The sequence below is a fragment of the Cygnus olor genome, chromosome 3 (genome assembly GCF_009769625.2).
Source record: "Cygnus olor isolate bCygOlo1 chromosome 3, bCygOlo1.pri.v2, whole genome shotgun sequence".
NCBI lineage: Eukaryota > Metazoa > Chordata > Aves > Anseriformes > Anatidae > Cygnus > Cygnus olor.
This window is the reverse complement of record NC_049171.1, coordinates 51,030,439-51,056,095: the sequence shown is the minus strand read 5'-3', so window position 1 is coordinate 51,056,095 and position 25,657 is coordinate 51,030,439. Positions and strand designations below refer to the sequence as shown.

General features: G+C 44.9%; 1 protein-coding gene across 1 annotated transcript; it reads right to left on the bottom strand.

The window, feature by feature from the left end:
* Positions 1 to 809: 809 nt before the first annotated feature.
* On the bottom strand, positions 810 to 4,176 carry MARCKS (myristoylated alanine rich protein kinase C substrate). The gene is given in 3 exon segments (XM_040552539.1): positions 810 to 2,562; positions 2,564 to 2,812; positions 3,802 to 4,176. Coding segments are annotated over 3 exon segments (864 nt in total). The 5' UTR covers positions 3,901 to 4,176; the 3' UTR covers positions 810 to 2,046.
* Between the last annotated feature and the right edge of the window lie 21,481 nt (positions 4,177 to 25,657).

Sequence of the window (25,657 nt, the reverse complement as noted above, 5' to 3'; positions counted from 1 at the left end):
AAGCAAATAAGTGTAACACTAAACTTTCTCCTATAAACTTAGAAGCAACACTTTCTTGAATCAATTTCCACCCTCCAAATACCACTACTGCTTTTCTTACATGAGCCCACTGTTTTATTAAGGCATAATATGCCCTGAGCAATATGCTGGAAATTAGCCAAAGAGCCTAACAATTAAAGGCAAGCACCAAGTAATTATTTTTATAGACAAATTTTGAAATCTGTTCTGTAACTCACCTGCAGTTGGGAGTAGCACTTGAGGAAAAAAAGAGAAAATATTGCTTTTAATTACTTCGAGCAGAATGGCAGTGTTAATACCCCCTTTCTCCCTCCAGGCTAAAGTTTTTGAGCTAATCGTCTAGGAACCTAAGCAGGGACAGCATACTAAGACATAAATGGGACGTCTGTTCAAGAGCTTAACTTTTAGGCAACTCGGCACAAAAAAATTTCAGCGCCCCACCCTAAGCAATTCAAATTACATCTCATTTTCCTCAAGAGGCAAGAATCTCATATGCTGGATACCTCTGGTCTTAAAGCAAGATGGAGCCTGGACAACAGAATCACACACTGTACATGCTCAGACTGCCTTCCAGCCTTCTTTTTAAAGCCAGGAAACCTGCGAGTTACTTGGCTCGCTGCTCAATTTCTCTACAATAAGCGCAGCGTTACACAGTCTGGGATCTAGGAAGGCAGCTTGCAAAGCCAGTGCTAACAGCGCACATCATCACTTTATACAAATTCAGGCTCATACAATACTGGCTGGCCCATTTAAGTTACCAGAGTATCCATGAAAGAAACACAACCAAATTATACATTTTATTCACATTTATTTTTCGCTTTTAGTGTGCTCACAGAAAATTAGAACACCTTAAGCAGGAGTTTAATAGCAATTTTTGTAAGCAAAGTTACATTCCATCTCTAAGTCAAATTGGTCAAAGCTTCTCCAGTATTTACAAAAACATGATAGACAAGATGCTACACCAAAAAAAAAAAAAAAACATTGCATCTGAAGAGTTTTCCTTTATTTTCAAAGACAACTGGAAAAGAAAGCAGTCTGCTGTAATCAAAAACATACCACAGTATAAACAGTAACCATTCCACTTATCACAGCTTGGTTGAGTTTAAAATTTGTGTTTAAAAGGTCCAAGATGACTGCAGTTTTACAAAAATGGGCAGGGTGGAAAGAGTTGCAAACTTCATGTGCTTCTGGATATCAAGATTTGTTTTTATACAATAGTCACAGTTAAAAACACCCTGCTGGTAATACATAATTACACTTTATTAAGGTCATAAACCAGCAATAAACAATAAAGCCTATACAACTTGTATTTCTACTTAATCACTGACTGATACAGCTAACATGAGATAAGTGAAAAGTTCCTATGGTTTAAATGAATTCCTAAGACTATGATCTCTTTATCTGGGTATTGATTTTTTTTTCCTTTCCTTCTTAATCAAGACTTGTAGTGTTGTAAACCTTATAGAACATCTGCCTCACAAAATACATCGTAATAACTTTCTTTTAAAAAAAGACTAACCCCTTACATCATTTCTCGTGGCACGTTCTCTTGGCAATGGATGCGCGCCACGGATCCCCCACTGTGGCCCCTTATCACTTCATTTGATATCCCTTATTGACCCACCCATCTCCTTCATATATGGGCATGTCCATAGACTGACAAAGAAAGTTTACATTTCGAATAAAGATGCAAAGTATGCCAAAAAATAATAATAAAAAAAAATAAACGAAACCAAAAAACCAAAAAAACATTAATACTGATGCAAAAAAAAAAAAAAAAGGAGGAGAGAAGGAAGGAGGCGGAGGGAGGCGTCGAGGCCCTCCTCCGCCCGTTGGAATGGTGGTAACAGAATTGATTTGAGATGGGAAAAAATCTGCGGGGAGAGAAAAAAAAGAAACGAGACATCTTTTAAATCAATCCCTGGTTGTAGACAAGTTCTCCGAAAACCAGTACCTGGCACCACTCCAACAAACAAACAGGGGGGGAGAAAAAAGTTCGTCGGCGAGGGGGCGGCGGCGGGCGCTGCTCTACTCCGCCGGCTCGGCGGAGGGGCCCTCCGGACTGCTCTCGGAGGGGGCCTCCTGCCTCGCCGCCTCCTCCGCCGAGGCCGCCTCCTGCTCGCCGCTGCCCGAGGCCTCGCTCGTGGTGGTGGTGGCGGCGGCGGCGCCGCCGGCCTCCTCCGCCGCCTTGGCCTCCTGCTGCTGCTGCTCCTCCGCCGCCGCCGGGGCCTCTTCTCCCGCCGCCGCCGCCTTCTCGGGGGCGGCCTCGTCCGATTTGGCCTCCTGCGAGTCCCCTGCCTCCTCCTTGGCCGCCTCGGCGCCGCCGGGGGCAGCCGCGCAGGGCTCGTCGGCGGAGCCCTTGCCCTCGTCGCCGCCCGCCGCCTCGGGGGCCGCCGCCGCCGCCTCCTCCTTCCCGCCCTCCGCCGCGGCGGCGGCGCCGCCCTCGCTCTCCGCCCCCTCGCCGGCCTCCTTTTTGTTCTTTTTGAAGGAGAAGCCGCTGAGCTTAAAGGACTTCTTGAAGGAAAAGCGCTTCTTTTTTTTTTTTCGGGGTCTCGCTGCTGGACGAGGGGGTCGCGCCCTCCTCAGTCTTGGGGGAGGCCTCTCCCTCCGCCGGCGAGGCCGGCTCGGTGCTCTCCGCCTCGGCGGCCTCCTTCTCGGAGGCGGGCTCCGACGAGGCCGCCTCCTCCTTGCCCGTCTCCTCGGCGGGCGCGCTGCCGTTCGCCTGCACCTCCTCCTTGCCCGCCTCCGCCGCCGCGGGGGAGGCGTCGCCGTTCACCTTCACGTGGCCGTTCTCCTGCAAGACAGCGACCGCGTTACCGGGGGGGAGCACCGAGCCGACGCCTCCCCCGCGCCCTCCCCGCGACGCCCGGCCCGGCTCAGCCCGGCTCGGCTCAGGCCGGCCCGCACCGGGCGGGCGCCCCCAGCGGCGGGTGGCCCCGCGAAATGGCCGCCAGGGGGCGCCGCGGCTCCACCGACGGCCCCGCGCACCCCCGCCCCCGGCGCGCCCCGTCCGGCCGCGGAGCGGGGCGGGGAAGGCTCGGCACGGCGCGGCGCGGCGCTGCACGGCGCTGCACGGCACCGAACAAAGCTCGCCCGGCCCCGGCTCGCAGCCCCCCCGCCCGGCAGGCCCCGGCTTCCACCCCCCCGTCGCGGCCCCCACCGCATTTGCATGTTTCGGGCGGCCGCCAGCTGCGGGGGCGCCGGGGGGCGCCGGGGCACGGGCAGCCCCGCTGTTGCACCGGGGGGGAGCCACGGAGCACCCCCCCCCCCCCCCCCAAAACGCACCCCCGAGCCCTGCTCCTGCCCTCGAGCCCCCAACCCCGGCGGCGGCAGCCCCCGGTACGAGGCGGCCGCGCGGTGCCCGCGGCAGGCGCTATAGTCGCCGGGCGGCGTCGGGAGCAGGCGGTAAAGCGGGCAGAAAAGCCGAGTGGTAAAAGATCCGTCCGTACGCAAGCCATCGGGACGCTTCTCAATAATACACGAAGGATTTCTTTTTTTCTTTTTTCCGAACGTGCCCCCTCCCCCTCCTCCCCCCCGACGCAAGAAAGATAAAGCAGCAAATCGTTCAAAGCCAAGCCCTTTTTTTTTTTTTTTTTTTTAAATAAAGCAATGATTCCTTTGCCTCGAGTTGCAAGGATAAAAGGATTGGCCGTATTCTCCATTGAACGTGCCACAGGGGCATCAAAGGAAGAATTAGACAGGATGCAAAAGAGAGTCCGTCGAAGTTGGCTTAAAAAAAGGAGTAGGTTTAATTTTTTTTTAATTGCCTTTTTTTTTTTTTACCTGTCCATTCGCCTTGGATGGAGATGCAGCCACTGCTTCCCCAGGTTTCTCGGCGGAGGCTTCGCCCTTTGCAGCGGTCTTGGAGAACTGGGCACCCATGCTGTCTTATTCAACAAAGAAACTCAACAGATCCAAAAGGAGGGGAAACAAAGAGCGTTGGGTTGGTATAAATACTGGTCGACCAGCAGCAGCAGCAACACACACACACACCAGAGGGGAAAAAAAAAGAGAAGAGAGAACAGAACCGATTATAATGCACTCCTTTTAAAAAATTTAAAGTTGAAGAGATCAAAAAAGCAGCAGCACAGGAGGGAGGGGGAAAAAAAAAGGAAGGAAAAAGTCGAGCACCGGAGGAAAAAAAAAAAAAAAAAGGAGCCCAAGTTTAGTAAAAAAGAAGTAATAAAAAATCCCAGATTTGTAGCCGTACTGTAGACAAGGAGAAAATGGAGAAATCTCCCTGGTTGCTAATAAGATGCGGAGTCCAACGCCCAAGTGCACAGATGAATGGGCTTCCCGAGCGGTGACGGCAGCCCTCCGCCCGGCGCCGGCCAATCGCCGCCGCGCCACACAAAGGGGGGCGGGGCCTGGGCGCCCGGCGAACAATGGAGCCGCGATGGCAGCGGTTCGAAAGCAGCCCCCGGCCGGGGATGAATGTGCCGCTCCGGCGCGGTGCGGGCGGGCGCGCGGAGCTCCGCGCCGGGCAGCGAACAAAACACCCAAATAAAGCGGCGCGGGCGGGCAGGGACAATGGGGCGTGCGGGTGAGCGAGGGAGTGTGAGCGCGAGTGTGAGTGCGAGTGGCAGCAGAGGTCCGGCCCGGCCCCGCCGCCCGCCCCCACTGGGAGCGAGCAACAGTGTGCTGCGAGCCCGGGGCGGGGGGAGAGGGAAGGAGGGGATTTGCTTTGCTTTTTCTTTTTTTTTTTTTTTCCTTTTTTTCCTCTCCTTTTCTTCCTTGGGTTTAATTGGTCGCGATTGTTAAATCGCCCCCAATTTGGAAGGTATTTGAACCACGTAGATCGGGTTTCGCCAAACGAGATCACGAGTCGAAATTAGTAGGTCTGTAGGCCAGATGTTGCCAACGCGAAAGCGGCGGCGGCGGGAGCCGGAGCGACCCCCTCCCCCAGAGCCATATCGGCCTCAAACGCGATCCTTTACGAGCAGCCCCCATTAAATCCCGCTCTCCGATTATCCCCGATCCGCCTTTTGAAGGCGCTTAGCGCGGCGGCGCCCCGCTCCCGGGCCGCGTTTACACGCCCGGGCGAAGCTCCGGAGCCGAACCCCTGGGTTGGGCTGCACCTCCAGGCCGAGGTACCCCGAGCACCGGCGAGCCGAAGCACAGTAGCGAGGGCTCGTGTGGAAGAAACACCGCAGATCCGACCCGTTCCCCCCCCCCAATACGGGGGAGGGGGCGGCGGATGCGGCCAGCGCGGGGAGATGTCGCCGCTCCGCGCTGGGGGATGCGGGACGGCTGGCCCCGAGCCCCCCCGTACACACACACGGGCCTCCCCCCTCACACACAGCCCCCCCTCACACACATACAGGGTCCCCCCTCCCTTTGCAGGAGCAGAAACGCGCGGCAGAACGGTCCTTTTCCAAAAGAAAAACAAACGCGGGGAATCTCTCGCCAAACGCCTCTTGTTTATAAACACGGGGGGGTAAAATCGCTCCGCTAACGAAGGGCTGCGGCACGGGGAGGCTCGGCCACGCCGCCCACCTCGCTCCCCCCGCGGATCACCGGGGGCTTTGTGTGCCCGCCGCCTTCCAGCAGCCCCAGCGCCTGCAGTCTTTGATCGGCGGCGGATCCGCCGGGCGATTTTTATAATTAATTATCATTATTTTTCTATTTCTTTCCTCCTTTTCCGGGGAGGGGGAGGGGGACGAGAGGGGCATCTGCCGTTCCCAACGAGCCTCCCCCCTCCCCGCCCCTCCAGCCCCGGCTCCCTTTGTCTCGGCCGCCGCCGCCCGCCCCGCCGAGCAGCGCCGCGCAGCCCCCGCTCGCCCGTGGGGCGCCCACCCGTGCCCCCGAGGGGCTGGGGGGGACCTCCACCGCCTCCCCCGGGGCTCCCCCGATCCCCGGAGGGGCCGCCGGGCGGTTGCCGTGGCGACGGCGGAGGGGGGCGATGGGGATAAGGGAGGGGGGCGAGGAGCCCCGAAGCCCCCCTTTGACGACCGTGGCTGGGGCTGGCAGCCGGTATCAAAAAGTCACCGGGATTTCTCGCACGGGATTTCACCTGCATGGGCGCCTGCGGTTCGCCTTTCCGCCGGCGCTACGTGTGGGTTTCGGAGCGCTGGCAACCGAGAAAAAAATTTCGCTGAGCGGTTTAGGGGAGTTTTGGCGGTGTTTGCTTTGCAATCGCGGTGTGTTTTTCAACCATTTCAGTGTTTTGCAACTTTGAAAGAGAAGAAGAATGAAAAAAAAAGAAAAAAAAAAAAAGGAAAAGCTTTGTCTGATATTACTCTAGATGATCCGTTCCACGAGTTCTTCTGCACAGTGTCTGGACAGGCAGGGAATCTGGAATATAAGCATGCTCCCTGCCTTACAACTGGGACAGCTCTCTGTGCCTTCTGCCCCACACCCTTGCATGTGAGGTACAAACAGGAGACCTAACCCCTCCATTGACCTGTTTCCCACCGGTTACCGGGCTGCTCGCTGTTACCCCACACCTTTAAGTGCCAAGGAGACACAAATATGCTGCAGGGGAGATTCCTCATTCTCAAACTTGCGCTTTACTCAAATTCCTGATCTTTTCATCTCCTTCCAAGGGGAAAAAAGAAAGGAAAAAAAAATCAACAAACCACCGCCCTGATTGGTGTATTGCAGCAGGACTAATCAGATATGAATGCAAAACACACCATTATTCCACATTGGCTTCCACACAAAAAAAATCTTGCAGCATTTCTTTGGCAGGACCAAGGATGTACCAGTTTAAAGGCGCTTATGTACAGGCTGCTGGAGATTTAGTGTCTAAAAAAAAAAGTGATTTCATTGTAAATGTATTTGTGTTTGGGCTTTTCCCGCAAGAGCTGTGTCAGCAAAAAGTCATGTCCCTCATGTGACGTGGGTGAAGTGATAACATTTCTAAGAACATGAAACCAAGACTGAGGGCCAGCTCTGAGGAGCGCAAGGATGAGCGAGACGGCGCTGGGTCCAGCCCCCATCCCTCCCACCACAGCCCATTTCCTGATTTCCAATTGTACATTGCATCCACCACATGAAGTTGGCTTTTCCACAGCAGTTCCAAAACGTGACTCCTCTTGGCACGTTTTGCCTGGGATTGTTTTCATGCTCTCTGTTTGGGAAGTGGGAGGGCTGAGGTGCGGACTGATGGTATGCTTCAGATGGTGCTGCCCAGCAAACCACTGTCTCCCGACTCGGAGTTATTGATGCTCTCCTGTGCCTTCATGTCTGTTGGTCCTGAATCTGTGCCTCACAGCCATGGCTTTGGCCGGGCATGAACACAAACCTTCCTGACAGCATGGCCAGGTATAAGCACGGTGTAGTGTGTATGTCAACTTCACACCTCCCATTGGGATGCCAGGAAAAAAAACACAACTCTAGTTTTCAGCCCAGAGCAGGAAAGGCAAAGTTCCTTCTGCAAAGTGTTCAACTGTGACCTAAAATAACAACTTCTGATTATTTTTTTTTTTTCCCAGTACTGTAGAAACAACCCTCTTCCCCCAGTCCTGAAAGGCAGGTAAATGAAATGTTACTTTCACTTGACAGGTCAGGAACAGGAGAAAAAGTGGCTGAGTAACAGCTCCCTGCCAGTATGCCAGCTGCTCTCGGGAGTCCCAGGAAAACCCATCAGTGACATTCGCCTTCAGCCAAGGTAAAAGCACCTTAATGAGCAGGTTTTAATTCTGGCTATATGTTGAAACTTTCGAAAACTTGTCCCAACTTGCCACCTGTGGAGAGGACACAAGTGTATTTTAACACGTTTGCTGGCAAATGTGTGAAAATGCAACACACCCTGTCAACACTGTGAATTTGAAAAATATGTTAATTAAAAGTTTTCACTGACTTTTTTTTTAATCATTATTATTTTTTAATACACCTTTATCCTCGTCCAGACAAGCCTTTAAAAGAAAGTGAATCTCAGGGCGGTTTTGGAAGCTGGAATCCAGTGTTTACAGAAATCCTGAAGCAACATGTGCTTTCTGGTGGTCCTGTTTGTGTCTCTCTCATGGGCCAAGCTCTGATAAGGTGCTGGTAAACCTCCCTGTGCTCTGGGGTACACGGGGAGCTTTCCTCTCTGCGGGCAGTGCAGCAAACTACACAAAAAATGATCCTCCAAGTTTACACCGATAAATAGCATTCCCCATGTGCCAATCTAGCCTGAAGCCCTTTCTTCCCTTGTCATTACAGAGAAATAATGTAACATATGCATAAGAAAGAAAACATCTTGCTTTTCTGTCAGGCTGGGACAGTGAGGAAATTTCATTCTTGTTTTAGTTTGTATATACTTTCTGATAATGAGAGGACAGGACTAATGAGCTGAATAATGTTAAAAGTTTCAAGTTCTAAAAATAAATTTAGGTTTATAGAATAGCTGCATCTTTTCTGATTCCAAGAAATGAATATTTCATGACGTCCTAATCAGCAATGAGATTTCTTACTGACCCGTCATTTGAGTTTCTTCAAGCTTTATTCCAGTTCGGTAGGATGCTATCAAAGCTTTTAACCTTTATATCACTCACAGCCATTACAAGCCTTTTACTAATATTTGCCAAGCTTTTATTAACTGAATACATTCAACAATGTTTGTTAAATAGGATCCAGACTGTCTGAATGTCCGGTGTGCTGGGAAACTGGAAACTAAATACAGCATGTATATTTTAAAAATATCATACAGTTTGCATTTCTCATATCTTATAATAAAAAATTCTGTCAACCTGAGTTAACAGATATTTCAGGTCTGTCAGTTCTAGGGACAAGCACTGCTCTGGCTGCAGATTCCCAGCAGTTTCACCTGGTCTGAGGTACTGCTGCAGCAGCCCTTTGCTCCCTTCGTTCCCCAGCTCTGGCCCTACAGCTCCACTCCCTCCATTGTGCGTGCCCTGGCTTTCATCTGACCTCTGATAAGCCATTTCAGGGAGTAAAAACTCTGAAAACTATTTTCCCCCTTTGCCTTTTTCTTTTGTTGGGAGGGGAGGGGGGCAGTTTCCTGCAGGTTTAGTTTCTGTAACTCTTGGCGTGGCCAGACAAGTAGCAGCAATGACAAGCAGGTGATAACCTGATTTGTTGTAAAGTTAGGCTCTAGTCCCAATGACATTTTCTTTAACAGCACCGCTGCCTTGCACAATCCCCCTTCTCTACGACCTGCTTCTTTCCATTTTCACATTCCTCCTTCTGTTGTGCTGAGAGGACTGATCTGAGTAAAAAATACCCAACAACTAGTGGCATAGTCAGGTGATGTCTCATAAAGATTTTTTTATTTTTTTACTTTTCAAAGAACAGGTGTGCTTTAATGATGAGTGCAGTGTAGCTACAGCATGTTCGATATCAACAAGCCAGCACGGCTTTTATGAATTTTAGCTAGGTTGAGGGGAGGGGTGGCACTTAAATAATGCTGCTGCCATGCTCAGTGACACTGAAAAGTGTCACAAGGTGTGAACTGAAACTGATGTTCTCATTTAGAGCTAAATCAAGGGAAGGGCTCAAGCTTGTGGAATTATCAACCTCCATGTCAAGTGCCTAGCCTCCCCATAGGGCTCTCGCTGTGGAGCAAAAGCCCGGTGCCAAAGTCTGTAATTTGCCCAGCTGGCAGGTGGGGGCTGGTACCCTGGCTCTGGTTTTACGTTTCTCTGTACCTGAGCAAATACAGTGCAGCCACAAAGTGCAAAAGGTTATTATTATTACTATTTATTATTATTTTTTTGTCATCATCGTCCTAGCTCAGGAAGACTGCTTGCTTCAGGTAGCTGGAATAAACACCGTATAGTGCATCCCAGCCAACCTAGCAGAAATGCACAAGAGCCATACTGCCAGGTGTGCTGTCAGGGCACATACTTGATATCAGTGGTCATATAATCCCCAGCTACACAGAAAACCATCTAAAATAAGAAACAGGAAGCATTTGTGCCTGTCTCAGAGACTTGGATTCCTTATATTGAGTTGTTGGGATGTATATCCCTTCTCTCAGGAGCTGGCACTCTGACCTCTTTCCTGCCGTGAGGTGCTTTAGCCCCTTTGAAAGCTTAAGAGGCAGTCCTCTTTCATCCAGCAGCTCAATGGTGGGGCTCAAGAAACGTGGGCTTAATTCCCACGTAAGAAAATCTGAATCCCTTCATTTACCTCCCCCTGCTTTTCCCATGAAGTTCTAGGGTGAGGGAGTATGAGTACAAATGTTTCCATCGAAAAGCTGAAACTGTTCAGCAAATGAATTAAGAATAGCTCTTTGGCATTGAGAATTACATAGTAATCGCTCCAAAAAATTACCACAATTTTGTACTCTAATTGTTTTGCATGCTTCAAGGTCCAGTGCTAGCTGCATGACCCAGTCTCTGCAATACACAGCCACGATCACCTTTTCCCTGATTCTTCAAGGCACACACACATACAAACACCAGACATTCATTTCTTTGCAAAGTGGAACCGACCGTGCAGAGAGCTGGTGTGCCCTGGCACTGTCGTGCTTCTGGCTGGAGTAGGAGAGGATCATATGCCATGGTCCCTTCCCCAGCACATGCCAGGACTCCTCCACACTCAGGGCAGGTCAATGCCCATGCAAGCATTGGGCTGGGAGCATTGCCCTGGACATCACACATGCAGGGGCCTCCCCAGCATCTCTCTCTCTAGGAAAGACCCTTGGGCAGCTGCTTCTGGACCACTGACAACAGAGGAGGACTGGGGTGGGACACAGTCCATCAGCTGGGCACCTCTGGTAGCACCTCTAGCCTCTTGCTTTCTCTCTCCTGGTATTTTGAAACAGTGACAGATTACAGCTTCAAGTCAAGAGTCATTGGGTCCAATCTGATGGATTGAGCAATTGACGGTTTAAAAATCTCAGTTAGGGAGAATAACCAAAGTGAACGTATGTCCTTTTGTAGACCTACCTGTAGTTTTCAGCCTCTCGAAAGGGACATTGATGCTTCAAACGAGATACATCTGACTTTCCATCCTTTTTATTTTTCAGTGGCACAGTGAAGGAACAAAACAGACTATTCAGAACATCATTCAGGAATTACATACCCAGCACTATTTTAATTTGGCTTACATTCTAAATATTTTTATATTATTTTTGCATTCTATGTGCAGTGTGTCTTTTAGCACCTAGCTCTTCGTAGTGATCTGATGCAAGAGAATGAAATTCATGTCCAGTTCTGCAAAACCCTAAAAGAGTCTGTCTTACTTACACAGCAAGTCAAGTTGTCATAGGAGTATGGATAAGTAGGGTGAGAGACACCAGTTTAGCTGGTAACACAAATTACTATCTGTACACTGAGGGGATTGATCCAACATCTTAGTGTAAGAAATGAGTAATGAAAGTGTTTTTTTTTTTTTTTTTTTTTTTTAAACAATGGCTTTAGAAGTTTGTTGTATAAATGTTCCTGCACCCATATACTGACTTCTGAATATGTAGCAACTCGTACAATTGAGAGGTCATTTCTGTAGCTGGTATTGCAAGAAACCACAGCTATGAGACCACAGGCTGCAGGCCAGTAAATTAAGGGTTGTTAAAACAAATAGGCTAGCAATTACAAATTCATCTGTTTGATTTAGAGGGGCATATATGCCTAACACAAGAGACAGGAGGGGTTGCTGGCAAAAGAACTACTTTAAGACAGGGATATTTGTGTCTGCATTCCTGCCCTGTGGCAGACCTCCTGTGTGGTTGGGGTAAGTTGCTGTAGGTATATGTGCCCTGCAGACTGGGGTGCTGGGTTGGGGCATTAGCTGTGGTGCGTCTTGTGTAAATATTGGAAGTGGACATGGAGATAAGCACAGATGAATTTATTCCTTCAAGATGAAAATTTTCTGCCTTGAACTCTCTTTCTGTGTCTATATCATGAAACACACCCTGTACCCAAGCTGCTATTAAGCCACTGTCAAGCAAAGGCAGCAGGCTGGCTGCATGGATGAACAAGAAGATCCTGACTAAACTCAGACTTAAAAAGGCAGCATGCAACAGGTGGGAGCAGGTATAGGTGACCCAAGAGGAAAATAGAGACTCTTCAGTCCAAGTGTGCAGGGATGGGGTTAGGAAAGCCAAAGCCCACCTGGAGTGGAGTCTGGAGCAAGAAGGCATACCCTTGGTTGAGGAGAACCAGAGTAAGGGACATTAAAGCAAACTCAGTGTATACAAGTCCATGGGATCTGATGGTACTTGCCCACGAGAGCTGAGGGAGCTACCTGATGTCCATCCAAAGATACTCTTCATTATCCTTGAAAGGTTGTGGTACCTTTCAGGTACCTCTCAGGGCAGGATCCTGAGGACTGGAAGGAAGCAAATATCTCTCCTGGAGAAGTACGGGATGGCCAGCAATGCCTCACCTGCTAAAGAGAGGTTGTGAAGTTTCCTTCTTTGAAGATACTCAAAAGCTGTCTGGACACAGTACTGAGAAACCAGCTCTAGGTGGCCCTGCTTGAGCAGGGGGTTTGGGCTGGACGGTCCCCAGTGGGGCCTTCCCACCTCTGCCATGCTGTGACTGTGTGATTCCGCGTGTCACACTGCCTTTAATTCTGCTTCGGCTATGCCTAGACTCACTTCAGTTTCTGCCTCAGTTAAGTGGTTTATGAAACATGGATATTAATACAACCTCTTATGTGCCTTGGAAGAATAAATACACCAAAGACAGAGGTGCTCTGAGTAAATGGGGCATACAAATGCCTTCTGTACACATTTATAGGAAAGAGAAACTACGCTCTTTTTTCCTCCGTACAGTACAAATTGCATTAAAGTGTGAGAAAACAATATCTGTAATAATGTTCTTGAAACCAGGTTCTAGGAAGCTGAGAAAATCATAGGTTTAATATGAACCCCTGCCTTTATAAGTTCCCATGCCGTCTGTGGTACTGTGTTAGAACCTATACAGAACAGATGAAGTTGTGTCGTAGTAATTTTTGTTTATTCCTTTCAAATTACACTTTCTCACACTTTGGTAAGGTTTCCCATTTCCCCCATGCAGCTATAAAAGGTTGGCTTCAGTCTGTTTAGGCTCAAGCAATGCACGCGGTCTTTTATTGACAAAAGCAGATGGCAATTTCCCGTACAATCCGCTTCCTTTTCACTGGCTGGCATGCGAAACCCAGAAAACATACTGAAGGACACACTGTCATACCTCGCTAGCTTCTGAGCGCTCTCTGAGTATGGGAGAGCCCAGAACCTGCCTGCCCATGAGCGATCCGAGTTACTGAAAACTATTTCACACTTGGCTTAGAGCTCTTTTGACAATCTTCAGCTGTATCCTTTTTTTTCTTCCTTCTTAGCATGTAAATGTCCTTTTTGTAGCTGCTATTCTTACAGAATTTATAGTTCTCTTTTCTTAAAGCTTCTCATTCCCACTTCCTCATTTTATTTAAGTCCCTTTTCTCCTCTTGGGCATACCACGCTACCCAAAATGCATACATTCAAGTGGTGAAATCTTGCATCTTCCTTAAATTATCACATGCTGATGGCCTCTGTTATCCAGTATTTAATCTTCAAAGTGACAATGATGTTCTTTTAGCCATACTGCCTCTTGTTCTTGTGAGGAGCTCCATAGAATGTATTATTTTCTTCCTTCACACACTTCCTGAAAACTCTCCTTTCCCTTTACATCTACCAGCACAGAGCAATGCCTGGTTACTACATTGACTTCCATTCCCCCCCCCCCCCCCCCCCCCCCCCCTTTTTTTTTTTTCCCCTTGGGATCCCTTTGCATTTATTGGTAGCTATTTGGATTTTGAAATCTGTGTGGGATCAGGCCTATCTCTGTGGGCTGATAGCATCTTATCAGTTAGCACAAGGACATAAAAAGTGCAAATTTAAGCCTCTGAGGTGCTTTAATCTCAGCAGCTCTGGCAAAGTCCCTGGGCAGAGTTCCCCTTTCTGCATCTCAGCACTGCCTGGAGTATGTGTGGCTTCTTCAGTGTGTGGGCATAAAGCCTGTAAAGAGCTTTGGAGCAACAACTGGTTTGATACAGCACATGCTAGGAACAATTTATCTTTCATTTTTAGACTATTTGTACATCACGGGCACTTTCCTTTCTTTTTCTTTAGCTCTGTCAGGATTTTTAGATTGCTTTTCATATGGCTATGTTCAGCACTGTTTCTTTCAGAACCATTTTCATTTACATTTTTCATTCATGTACAAAAAAAAAAAAACTGAAACAGACTAATAGAGCATCTGCTCATTTAAATGCTTATAAACCTAATATTGAGCTCACAATATTGAGAAATGGTGAAAGTTTCTTCTTCAAATAAGAATTTAATGAAACATTTATGATCACAGGAACTTTTTGTGCTCTTAGGTAATGTGCAGTTTGTACATACAATAGCATTTGAGGTACAGTCATGGGTGATCTGGAAGACTGTGAGCAGCAAGCATGAAGCACCTCCACATTAAGGAGGGCCAGAAAAATTCAAGCCCAAAATGATGGGAAAGCCACCATTCATGCTGGACATGCCATTGAATTTGCAGTGCCCAAACTAAATAGGCAATATCACGGTTTTTGAGATTCTCTTCCAGGCTCTGCATGCTTGCAGCAAAGTGAAACTCAGTTCTTCTGAATACAGGCTGCAACTTCTGTACTGGTAACAAATAGAAACTCATATTCAGAGAGATTAAATATACAGCTGTGTCTGGAGTAAACGGGCAGATTAAGTGCATTCAAGTCTTCAAAGTTCTTTCTTTATGGGAAACACAAATTGAGATTTGACCAATACTGATACTAAAAAAGTCTCAAGGTATAAACTCATAGTGCTACAAACTTTTCAAGTAAAGGGTCAGCGGGTTTCTTGGGAGATTTGTATGAGGACAGTTTCTGATGAAGATGAAGAAAGAGTCAGGAGCTGAGGTGGGTTTGGCTGGACCTGGCAGTGGACTGGAGGGATAGGACACTCATGTCGTGGATGCTCATCCCTGCAGCAGTGCCAGCAAACTGTAGTGTCAGTGTCATTTGGTCCTGTCCTCAGCAAACACAGCTTGCTGCTCATCGTGCTGTTCACCATCACAGGAAAGGACATCTTCTCTGCTTGGTGCTGTCAGGTTGCACATTGAAGCAACTAATTGTATGGAATAGGCATTGTGTAAGGTTAGAAGAAACCTGACTCTCTGAAAGGTTTCAGAGGGGAGGTTTTGGCACCACAGAACCCATGACTGGGAAATGATTGTATTAGCTAGCTGTATCTCCTCTAGATACAAATTGCATCCAGCTGCCTGGCCAACAAAAGGGTGAAAAGAGGAGGAATGCTGACCACACCTTTCCTCAAGCTGTTGATTCCCTTTTCTTTTTTTCTTTTTTTATTTTTTTTTAATCTTCTGCTGAGACAAGGCAGGAAACACAATTTAAGTTGTCAGGGTGTTGATACACACTGGCTGTGGTCTCCAGCTCATTACTGTGGTCAGAGAAGTGCTTGCGGTGAGATATTTCACTCACTCCAGAGAAACTACATACATCAAAGGTAGGTCATGTGCCTTCTGAGGTGTTTCTAGCAGTTTTGCTCAGAAATCCTGGTAAGAGGGAATTTATCTCATTGCCCTGATGAGTAGCTTCATGCTCATGGGTGGGGGGCATGTCAATTATTAGCAGAACACTAGGTTCCTGAGTCTCAGAACAAAATCTGGGCTTCTCACCAGAAGCATCTTTGGGTATATCATAAGGTAGAATCAAAGAATCACAAAATCATTAAGGTTGGAAAAGACCTCCAAGATTATCTGGTCTAACCATCACACTACTACCAACGTCACCCACTAAACCATGTCCCTAAGCACCACATCCAACCTCTATGAGTTGCTTCCCTCCTAATGCCTCAAAACAAGGTCTGAGGCAAGCCGCTACACCTTTTCCTCTTCCTCAAGCCTTAATGGGTGGCCCTGTAGGGAATGAAGGAAAACTTAGTTTCTGTTTGTTTGTTTTTATATGCATATTTATTTTCTTTTTGGTTTAAGTAACTTGGACATCTCTTTATATACACTTTATATACACTTCACATGTCATGTATTTCTTTGAATAGACTACATCTCCAACTTCACAGGAATGCAGTACAAATGTGTTACTCTGAGTTGAACATGAGCAATTACCAGAGTCTCCAGGAAAGCTAACAATATAAATTAATCAAAGCATTCAGGCCTGGTATTTCTTAATCTTATTTTTAGTAACTGCTGGTAGGTTGTGGACTCAATTAAATATGGGGGAAGTCTTTTGAACACAATGTTTTTCCTCTTAAACTTCGTACTTCAAAAACCGAATCTGTATATGCCTACAAGTACATCTGCATACAAACACATCTGTTATGCACTGACTCACTAATCCATTCATCACACACAAACCTTTACAAGTATTACAAGGTTGATGCAGTTAAACAGATAAGACCAACTTAAGTTCTTTTTTTAATTCTGCTTTACTCAGCATGTGTATTTACATATGTCAACTGTAGATGAGATTTCTAAAAAGCATCTTTGGTAAAGTCAGTACACATTGTAAGGTACAATTCATTAGCTAAGATATGGCTTAATATTTGCTAGATCTTAACTACTGAAGCAGCAGATGTAAAGGACTAGGAGAAAATGTGAAAAGTAAAGTACTGCACTACCCAAATCACTGCTATATTTGCATATTTCTGAAATAAAAAATCAAGCCAGCTCTGGTTTCCAAAGAAGTTATTGAAACAACCATTGACTGTTGCACTTGGGCACTGTGCTTTTATCAGCTCTGTTAATGACGTTAGCTAGATACACATTGTTCTCTTTCAAGCAGCTTTTACAGGGTTAGTATCTAAAGTGCTCTGTTTTTGCTCTGACTAATTTTAGTGACTATTTACAACAAAGAATTTATAGAAATGGTAGAAATTGGCTTTTCTGACAACTGTTTTGTAACCAGGTCTAAAAGCGCTGTAGAAGAGTCTGCCATCTCTCTGTGTCAGTCTCGTCACCTAGTTGCAAATGTTGTTAGCAATAATTGTGTTTATTAGAGAAGTAGGCCCAACAGAGGAAAACTTCTCAGGGTGGTAGTCACCAGTCAAATACTGAGAAATGTGTAGGTTTCCCCAAGCCTGAGGTTTCTAATTAGGCAAGACAAACTTAGGAATGGGGAAAAGGGCAGGGCAGCAGAAGCAGAAACACAGATGCAGAAGGGTTCCCCTTTTAAGGGGGCAAGAAAGGGGCAGCTGGCTGAGAGGAGGGCACCTGACAGGAGCAGAAGAGTGGCTGCGAGGAGATAGGGAAAGGATGAGGTGCTGCGTGGAGCTGAGGAGAGGAGCCAGGACCAGAGTGAGACAGATCACAGCACAAGAGTCTGCAGGAAACTCTCTGAAGGTACTCAGGTCCTGTCCTTCCTGGGAAGGCTCCTGTTATTCCCGTTAGCTGGCAGCTGCCCTCCTCTCTTTTTTGCAGCCCTTCCCCAAAGCCATATGGAAGTAGGATTAAGGTGGGTGGAAAGCACCACATTCCTCCTCATAACCTCAAAGCTGGAAGATCTCCTCTGAGCGGCTGGGGGCCTGGCATTACTGCCACCATCTGTCAACTGCTTCCCTTCTTTATCAGGACCATAGTGATATTCAGTGGCCTCAGACAAGATGGAGACAAGACCCACTGTCTGCAACTGCAGCAGGAGGCAGCCAGGAGAGCTTGCAGTGTGGTACTGACAGACTGGACAAAGAAAATAGTCTTGTTCTCTTTTTGCACGTGGGCAACAATGGGTTAAATGATTTCCCAGAGGTCACACAAAATGTCAGCAGAAGAGGGAGAACAAAGCTTACCCTTCCTGAGTCCAGCACTACACTTCCAGTCTAAAATCTCTGCAGCTCTGGTGAGGAAAAAAAAAATGGGGAAGTCAAGGAAAGAGGAAAAAGGATTAGTGAAGGCAGAGCACACAGCCTCACAGCTGCTCATAGGCAGAAAGTTAATCGAAGCTAAGCTTCTGCACAGCAGCGCTGCAAGCGGCATGGAATTCACATTGGAAATGAAAATATTGGCAGAAACGTAGCCCGGGACAATCTTCTGGGTTCTGTTTCTAGGGTCTGTATTGCTGTATCTAAGTGCCTAATGGTCATCGTTGGATTTTATCCTCATGAAATCATAGTGAGGAAAAAAAGTTTTATCTCCGTCTTGGGAAGACAGAATTCAGGCAGGCGTTTGATGAAATGTGTTATCTTGGGGTCCCTGGGAAGGCTGAGGCTGGGTTCAGCAGTAGAGCAAAAGCTTAATAAGTTTCAATCTATATTCCTAAATCCCCTAAATCACCTTTTTGAGATTGGATTTTTATGAAGCTGAAGTCCACTGCATGGTCTTTGTTTATATTGCTCTCTGAGAGAGCAATGCACAGCTCCTGCTCCCTTGCTCTGTGAGTTTGTTAGGAGCCTTTTTAATAGAATTACAAGGAAAGATATGGGCCTGCTGCAGGGCTAGGGAGGTTGAGGATGCTGAAACAGAAGGAACAATTCCTTTCTCACCAACCTCAGGGCTATTTGGCCATAGGATTGACCTTGAGAAGATGCTTCTAAGGAGCAGGAGGAACATGGGTGTGGTGTTGATGGAATGAGTATTGGAAAAAGACAATTGCAAGGAGCAGCTTCATCAACATTTTACTCTGGGCAACAGATCTGATGGGAGGTAGGCACGGTTGTTCCCAAATGACACCCGTCACCTCTTTCTCTTGTGAGGTACCATCACGTCACACTATTTGTGGCTCTAGGAATTGTCCCTGGGAGACTGTGGATCAAGGGGGTGGTGTAAAGGTTGAGATCCCAGCATCTCTTCTGTAATTCTGTCGTTTGGAAGAAATTTCAAGCCCCTCCCATAGATTTCCCTGGTCATTCATCCTAACAAAGCATTATATGATGTGTTCTCTGCATTGGAATGTACTGATTATTATATGTTACTGAGATCTTGTTTATTCTTGCCTTTTCCTTTTATACTGAGTCGTGGCAGAACTATTCAGTTTGCCCCCTGCCTGAGCTCCACCCCACTCTCACCCCCCCCCCACCTCAAGAACAAAACAACTCACTGCATACAGGTCCCGCTGCTTACCAATGCAGTTTTCCTGATGCCTCAGTCAGCATGACATTTCCAGGCTTAGATCTGCACTTGCCAAGTCAGGGCTCAAAATCCTGGACCCACTCTAGATGCTTACTGATGTGTTCATGAAAGAAATTCCACATCCCTTCTATATCTAGCTTCATACCTAGTTTGCAACAACTGATAGATCTGTAAGAGGGCTTGTATGTGATATTCATTTTGGCTTTCTAGGCTTAGATGCTAGCAGAAATGTGTAATGCTCTGGAAAAAGGACGGACTACTGTGTGGACACTAAATAGGCCAGTTACTTGTATTTCCTTACTAATGCTTTGAACATTGTCTGTAGGTCTAAACTTCAATCGTCAACTGATTGATGACAATGTAGACAAGTATACATTGTGTTTATGGTCACATTGGCAAGAGCAACCCATCGTGCTAAACACTGCAAATTTTATCCCCCTTATCACTGCGGGATCATGTTGTGTCCTATTAGCTGGTATCACAACAGGGGCTTTGTTTGTGTAATGTTAGACTAGAGTGTTCAACATAATGAATACTCTCTTACAGCTGGTTTACACAAGGATTGTTGCCATCTTTCACAATGATTTTTTTTTTTAAACACATCTGTATATAGACAGTCAACATGACCTAGAAGAATTTGAAATTCCCATCTGGACAGTGTATTTGATTCTCATGTTCAGAAATATTTATCAGATGTTCTATTAAAATTTTCTCATTTGTTTTCTATTTTATAATTGGTGGAGAATATTTGTACACTAGATAATTTCTTTTTCTTCTGCTTAATGCTTAAATCTTCTAGGTTGTTATAACCCTTTATTTTTTATTTTCTGCTAGTTCATTAGTTTCTCAAGAGCCTACAAAATCGCCAGTCACTTTTCTCCAATCCTCTGTTCTACAAAACACTGTCCACTGTGTTATGCTATTTTGAATTTTTTCTCTTATCACTGGTCTGCGTCATCCCCAGCAAGAGAATAAATATGGTAGACTCTCAGATATTTGGTTCTAACAACAGAGAAGGGCTTTGGCATTACATTGCTCCTATTCAGGGTCACAGAATCATACATAGAAATGAGAGCATCTGATCATACCTGTCTTCTCTCACAACAGTAGCTACCTTCAAATAGCATCTATTTACAACCTTTTCTGCCTCTATAATTGGTGTAATACACTCAAGCATAATCAGTATTTTTACCACAGAAAGGAATACGTAATACATTTATGTATCTACACAGGAATAAATATATAGAGAGGGAAAGGCATAAGTGGTTATGCCAGTTCTTGAATATACCAGCTGGAAAACAAATAAGCTGGGGAGAGTCAGTGTCTACATTCAGAGTTTTGTGTCTCTAATTGTGGCAGCATTCACAGAAGCTGCTTTACAGATTAGGGAACTGTTTTCAATTAGGCCATTGTTTTCATCACTGATTATCTAACCCTGCTAACCTTGGGGTTAGAAAACACAGTGGTAGAATGATGAGCTTTTATAAGCCTCGTCTGAGCTTCATCTTCCACCCAGTGGAGCTGAAATACAGCTATGAAGAGTCCTGAGGAAGGCAAGACTAATACATCCAGGATAAACAAGAAATACAAGACACTATTTCTTATGCATATATAGTATATAATTATACAGCTGTCATTAGTAGCTAATGCACCTGAATAAAAATGTCTGCAGACTTTAGCAAGAATTAATTTTCATCCGAAAATGAAAATTATTATTTTTTTTACATTAATATATTGGTTTTGACTTCAGACAGAAAATCTTTCCAGTTCAGCATGGAATTTATGGTCAGCAAGAGAGAGAATGAGGACAGAAATTCCATATTGATTGGACTGACTCTGTGTTATCAACCAAGACATATATTTTTGCCAGAGGAGAACCTCACCCTTGGTAGCCTGCAGCATCATAACTTGGATGCTTATTCACTGCTGGAAGATTAGATTTCACCTTGCTAAACTCTTGTGGGGAGCCTTCTTCTTTCTCTCATTCTTTCCTTTTGTATACATCTAAATCTATAATTCATTTTGTATTTATACGTAGAAAAAGACAAATAATTGAAATTAGAAAAGTTTAACAGATGGTAAAACTTTTATCAGGCTGAATAGCAACAATAATACAATGCGTAGATTTTACTGAAAATATGCACAAAATTGACTGCTAGCTATCATTAGCGTTCTGTGAATTGTCAGCATTTGTCAAACTCAATTCAATGTGCCCCAATAACCTTCTAAAACCATCCTTTCCATTATATAGGCTATTCCCTGATATGCTGTTCTTTATCTGTTTTATTAATACTTTCTCCTGATCTTTTTATTTATTTATTTTTATTATATTTTTTTTATTTTTTTACTATTGCTGTCACTATTTCATCTTGTTTGCTGGTACACATGGTAGGAAAGAGGTATTATCAAGCAGATCTGCTGAGAGAAGATGAGGTAGTCAGAAGACTGGTCTGCCGATAGGAAAAGTCTTGAAGAAATTATTAAATAACTCCCTGCTCTTCCATCATGTCTTCACTGATAGCCTAAGGATCAAGTAGGATTTTAATATCTGATTGTACTGGCAGCAATCAAACCAATTCCAAAAATCCCAGCCCATCATCATATCTTTTAGGTGATGTGTCCTAAAAGATGATGGTCATCTACCGTGTGGGATTTCTTCTTCTTTCTTCCCTTAGAGGCAAACACACTTTGGAGTGCAATAGATATTCCCCAGATCTAATGAATTAATTGAATACTTCCTAGGGGATCAATTTCTATCATGCTAGAAACCCCCTTATCTGGACCCAAACCATTTTAAATAAAACTCCTAAGCATAAAATAGGAACAGCTATATCATGCAAGTCAAGTGAAAATGCTAATAGCTGATGGTAGTCTTCTCTTATTTGTTCTGTTGCTACATCTGAAGGGCCTGGAACACAAGTCCTGTGAGGAGCGGTTGAGGGAGCTGGGGTTTTTAGTCTGGAGAAGAGGGGGCTCAGGGGAGACCTTATTGCTCTCTACAGCTACCTGAAAGGAAGGTGTGGGGAGCTGGGGGTCAGCCTCTTCTCACAGGTAACTAGTGATAAGACTAGAGGGAATGGCCTCAAGTTGCACCGGGGAGGTTTACGTTATAAATTAGGAGACATTTCTTCTCAGAAAGAGTAGTCAGGCATTGGAATGGGTTTCCCAGGGAAGTGGTGGAGTCACCATCCCTGGGGTTGTTTAAGGAAAGGTTGGACTTGGTGCTTAGGGACATGGTTTAGTGGGTGACATTGGTAGTAGGGGTTGGTTGGACCGGATGATCTTGGAGGTCTTTTCCAACCCTAATGATTCTATGATTCTATGATCTGAATTAGTAGCCACTACAAAATTATTTCCTTGCCCTACCCCTCCCCCAAACAAACAAAGAAACAAGCAAACAAATAACCAAAAAAAAAAAAAAAAAAAAAAAAAAAAAAAAAACCTTGGTTAAAAAAAATCATATTTCTGAAAATACTGAAAAGACTGAGAAAGGATGCTGAATTATGTGGGTGGAGATGTCTGAGGGGATGTGTGACCATGCAATCATTACATGTTCAAAAAAAAAAAAAGGCAATCAAAAGGAGAAATATTACCACAAACTTAAAATAAATAAATAAATAAAATGAGGGGTTGAAAGAATGCTCTCAGGCCCCTGGCAGCCAAAAAGACAGGAAATGTTTATTCATATATGGGGCTATGTATTTAAAAAAGAATGAGATGTTGCCCTCTGAGGATGACAGTTTAGACATAAACTACAATAGGAGTTGTGGTGTGATTAAAGAAGAGTGCGTACCTCTGGGGATGATAAAGAACTGATTCCCTTAAACATTGTGCAAACTTTAAAATCAGTGTCTGTTCTGGACAGCATCCAAGGAAGCTATCCAGATATGATAAATCAGGGAGCGTGGTTGAATATCTGGGGACTTTTATTCCTGGTATAAATGAGTTTGAAAAAGTTACCCTGAAAGGGTTTGCACAAAAGACAGTGGCAGAAAGATGTTGGATGTTTTTTTAAAAATATTTTCATCACTGAGAAAGTATCAGAGACAGACCCGCTTCAAATGGATATGGACTTGCATGCAAGGGAGTTGCTATTCAGGTGTTACTGTCGACAGCACTTGGATGAGCCTCACCTGTAGTACCTGCTCCAGGGATTAAGCCTGGTGGGATTATTTTACAATGACTCTAAGGGGTTAAAAACAAATCTAAATGTCAGAAGAGGGAGCTCAGATGCAGTTGAAATGACAGTGGTGAAGATTAATATTCAACCTCTGCCCTTGACAAGTCTCTCGGGCTTGGCAGTTTCTCACTAGAAGTCTATAAAATGCTTAGGCATGATTGCTACACTTTGGCAAGAGCCAAATTCCTAAATTCTCCCAAGGGAACCAAAAATAAAGAAATTATGCTCATCATACATACTTCGCTCCCATGAGAAGGTTACCGAGTTGTTTGTATATTTTATATCAATTCATATCACTTCTTAAAGTTGGAAATGAAACCCTCACCAAAATTTTGGCAAGCAACTAAGCAAATGTTCTGCCAGACACCATTAATACAGATCAATCTGGTTTCCTTTGCGTGAACTAGAAGATTACTTTCCTGAGGCGAATCACAAACAGTTTTTTCCTCAAAGGTTTGCTTTTTCGATCTTAACACATGCCAACAAATCTAGGATAATTCATAGATTCATACCAGTTAAGGCCAGAAGGGAGGGTTAGATCATCTACTCTGTCCTTCTGTACATTTCAGACCCTTACATTTCACCCAGTTACCCTTGTACTGTGCTCATTAACTGGTATTTGGCAAAAGTACATCCTCACAAAGTTATTCAGTCTTGATGTGGAGACACAAAAATAAATAAATAAAAATCCACCACTCCCTTGGCAGTTTTTCCCCCCTCATTCATTAATTACTCCCACAGAGGGGAAAAAAAAAAAAGAGAGAGAGAGGGCTTTTCTTTCCAGAAAACACTTCAGTTTTCAGTTACTGATTCTTGGTATACTTCTCTCTACTAGATAAAGATCTTAGTATTATCTACTCATGAGGAAATATATTCACTGTACTTCTCAATCTTTGATAAACTGGATTGGATTGCTTATTTCTCACTGAAAACACTTTACCCAGCCCTCAAACAAATTTTGTGGTTTTCAGCACCTTCTTCAATTTTAACATTGTCCATGAAACTTGAATAAGCTGTGGTTCTCGTGAATACTGAACACAGAAGTAAAACCCATTTCTCTAGTCTTATTCACAGTCCTTCCTTTGATAAAAGTTAAGATAGCTTTATTCAGAGTACTTTCTGGCATCTTCACAATGCAAAATCAACATCCATGGGATGAACTGGATGGAGGAAACTGGAAATATGACACAATTCTTCTACAGGTAGGGCCAATAGAAGCTAGTCAGAGAGAAAGAGATTTTCCCCTTTGTGATGTCTCCCAGTCAATCTTGGAAGACTTGTGTTGGTTTTGGCATCACCCATGTAACTGTAGGGAGTCAGTTTTGAAACCTAAATCAACAGAAAGCTGAGTGAGGTGGGAGAGCAGAACAGATTTCTCTCTGCTTCACTCCCTAAAGTGTGGGCTCAATGTAGGGTCAAATGTATGCAAGAGCCCATGTGCATGGAGGGGCAGGACTACATCTCTAAACAGGCCAGCAGAGAAAAGATATGCCTCTGACCAGAGCTCCACCACATTGTGTCAACTCAACAAAGCTGTGAAAATATAGTTTCAGTGACCATGACCGCTTATTCCAACTTCAGAGTGTTTGTAGAATTTCAGTCCAAATTGTAAGCCAACTTTGCAAATTTCAAATTTCAGCCTCTAGTAATCTAAATTGAACACCTAACACAGCGAGACTCCTAGAACCTGAAACACCACTCTGGTTAAATTTGCTGGGAATACTGATCTGAGTTCAACTTTTCCCAAAGTTCAGACATTCAGATACATCCAGAGCTAGTTTACCTTCATGATCATCTCAGCCACAGAAAAAGAATATAAAACAAGCAAGGAATTTGTTTCATGCAAAGTATTTTTTTTCAGGTAATGGTGCAAATGTAATAAATTTCCAGATAAAAACTCCCCAGCCCTGACTGCTTATTCCTATCTTCAATCTGCAATCTATTGCTGTTACTATTTTGTTTTACAGGACTGTTCGATAAACTACATTATTGAAATAATCTCATTTATAAAGAAGAAAACAAGCAACTTCTTTATTGAAGGATAAGGGAAAGTGGAAATCTCTTATTGAAACAATTTGATTATCAAGAGAACAGAACAGAACAACCACAAAAATAACAAAAATACAAAAAAAAAATTAACTCAGATTATTTCATAGAACGTTCTGTCAGTGGAGCTCTGAAACATGCCACAAGTGAAGGGACAGAAAAATGTGTTTTGGGGATAGAAGTGAGTTTAGCAGATGGGAGAAAAGTGAGAACTGAAGCACAGTGGGAACTGTGCTACTTGAGAAACAGTAATGTGGAATGACAACCTGATGTAAAGGTTCAGAACTAGGTTAGAAACTTAGTAGTAATGAGTAAAAATTCTTAACATTTTTATTCAAGATGGATTTATTGTGTTGAGATTTACATATATATATATATATATAAAGCTATACCTCAATGAGACTAATCTTAAGGCAGGCTGTAGCATCAGTTCTAGTAATTCATTGTTGCT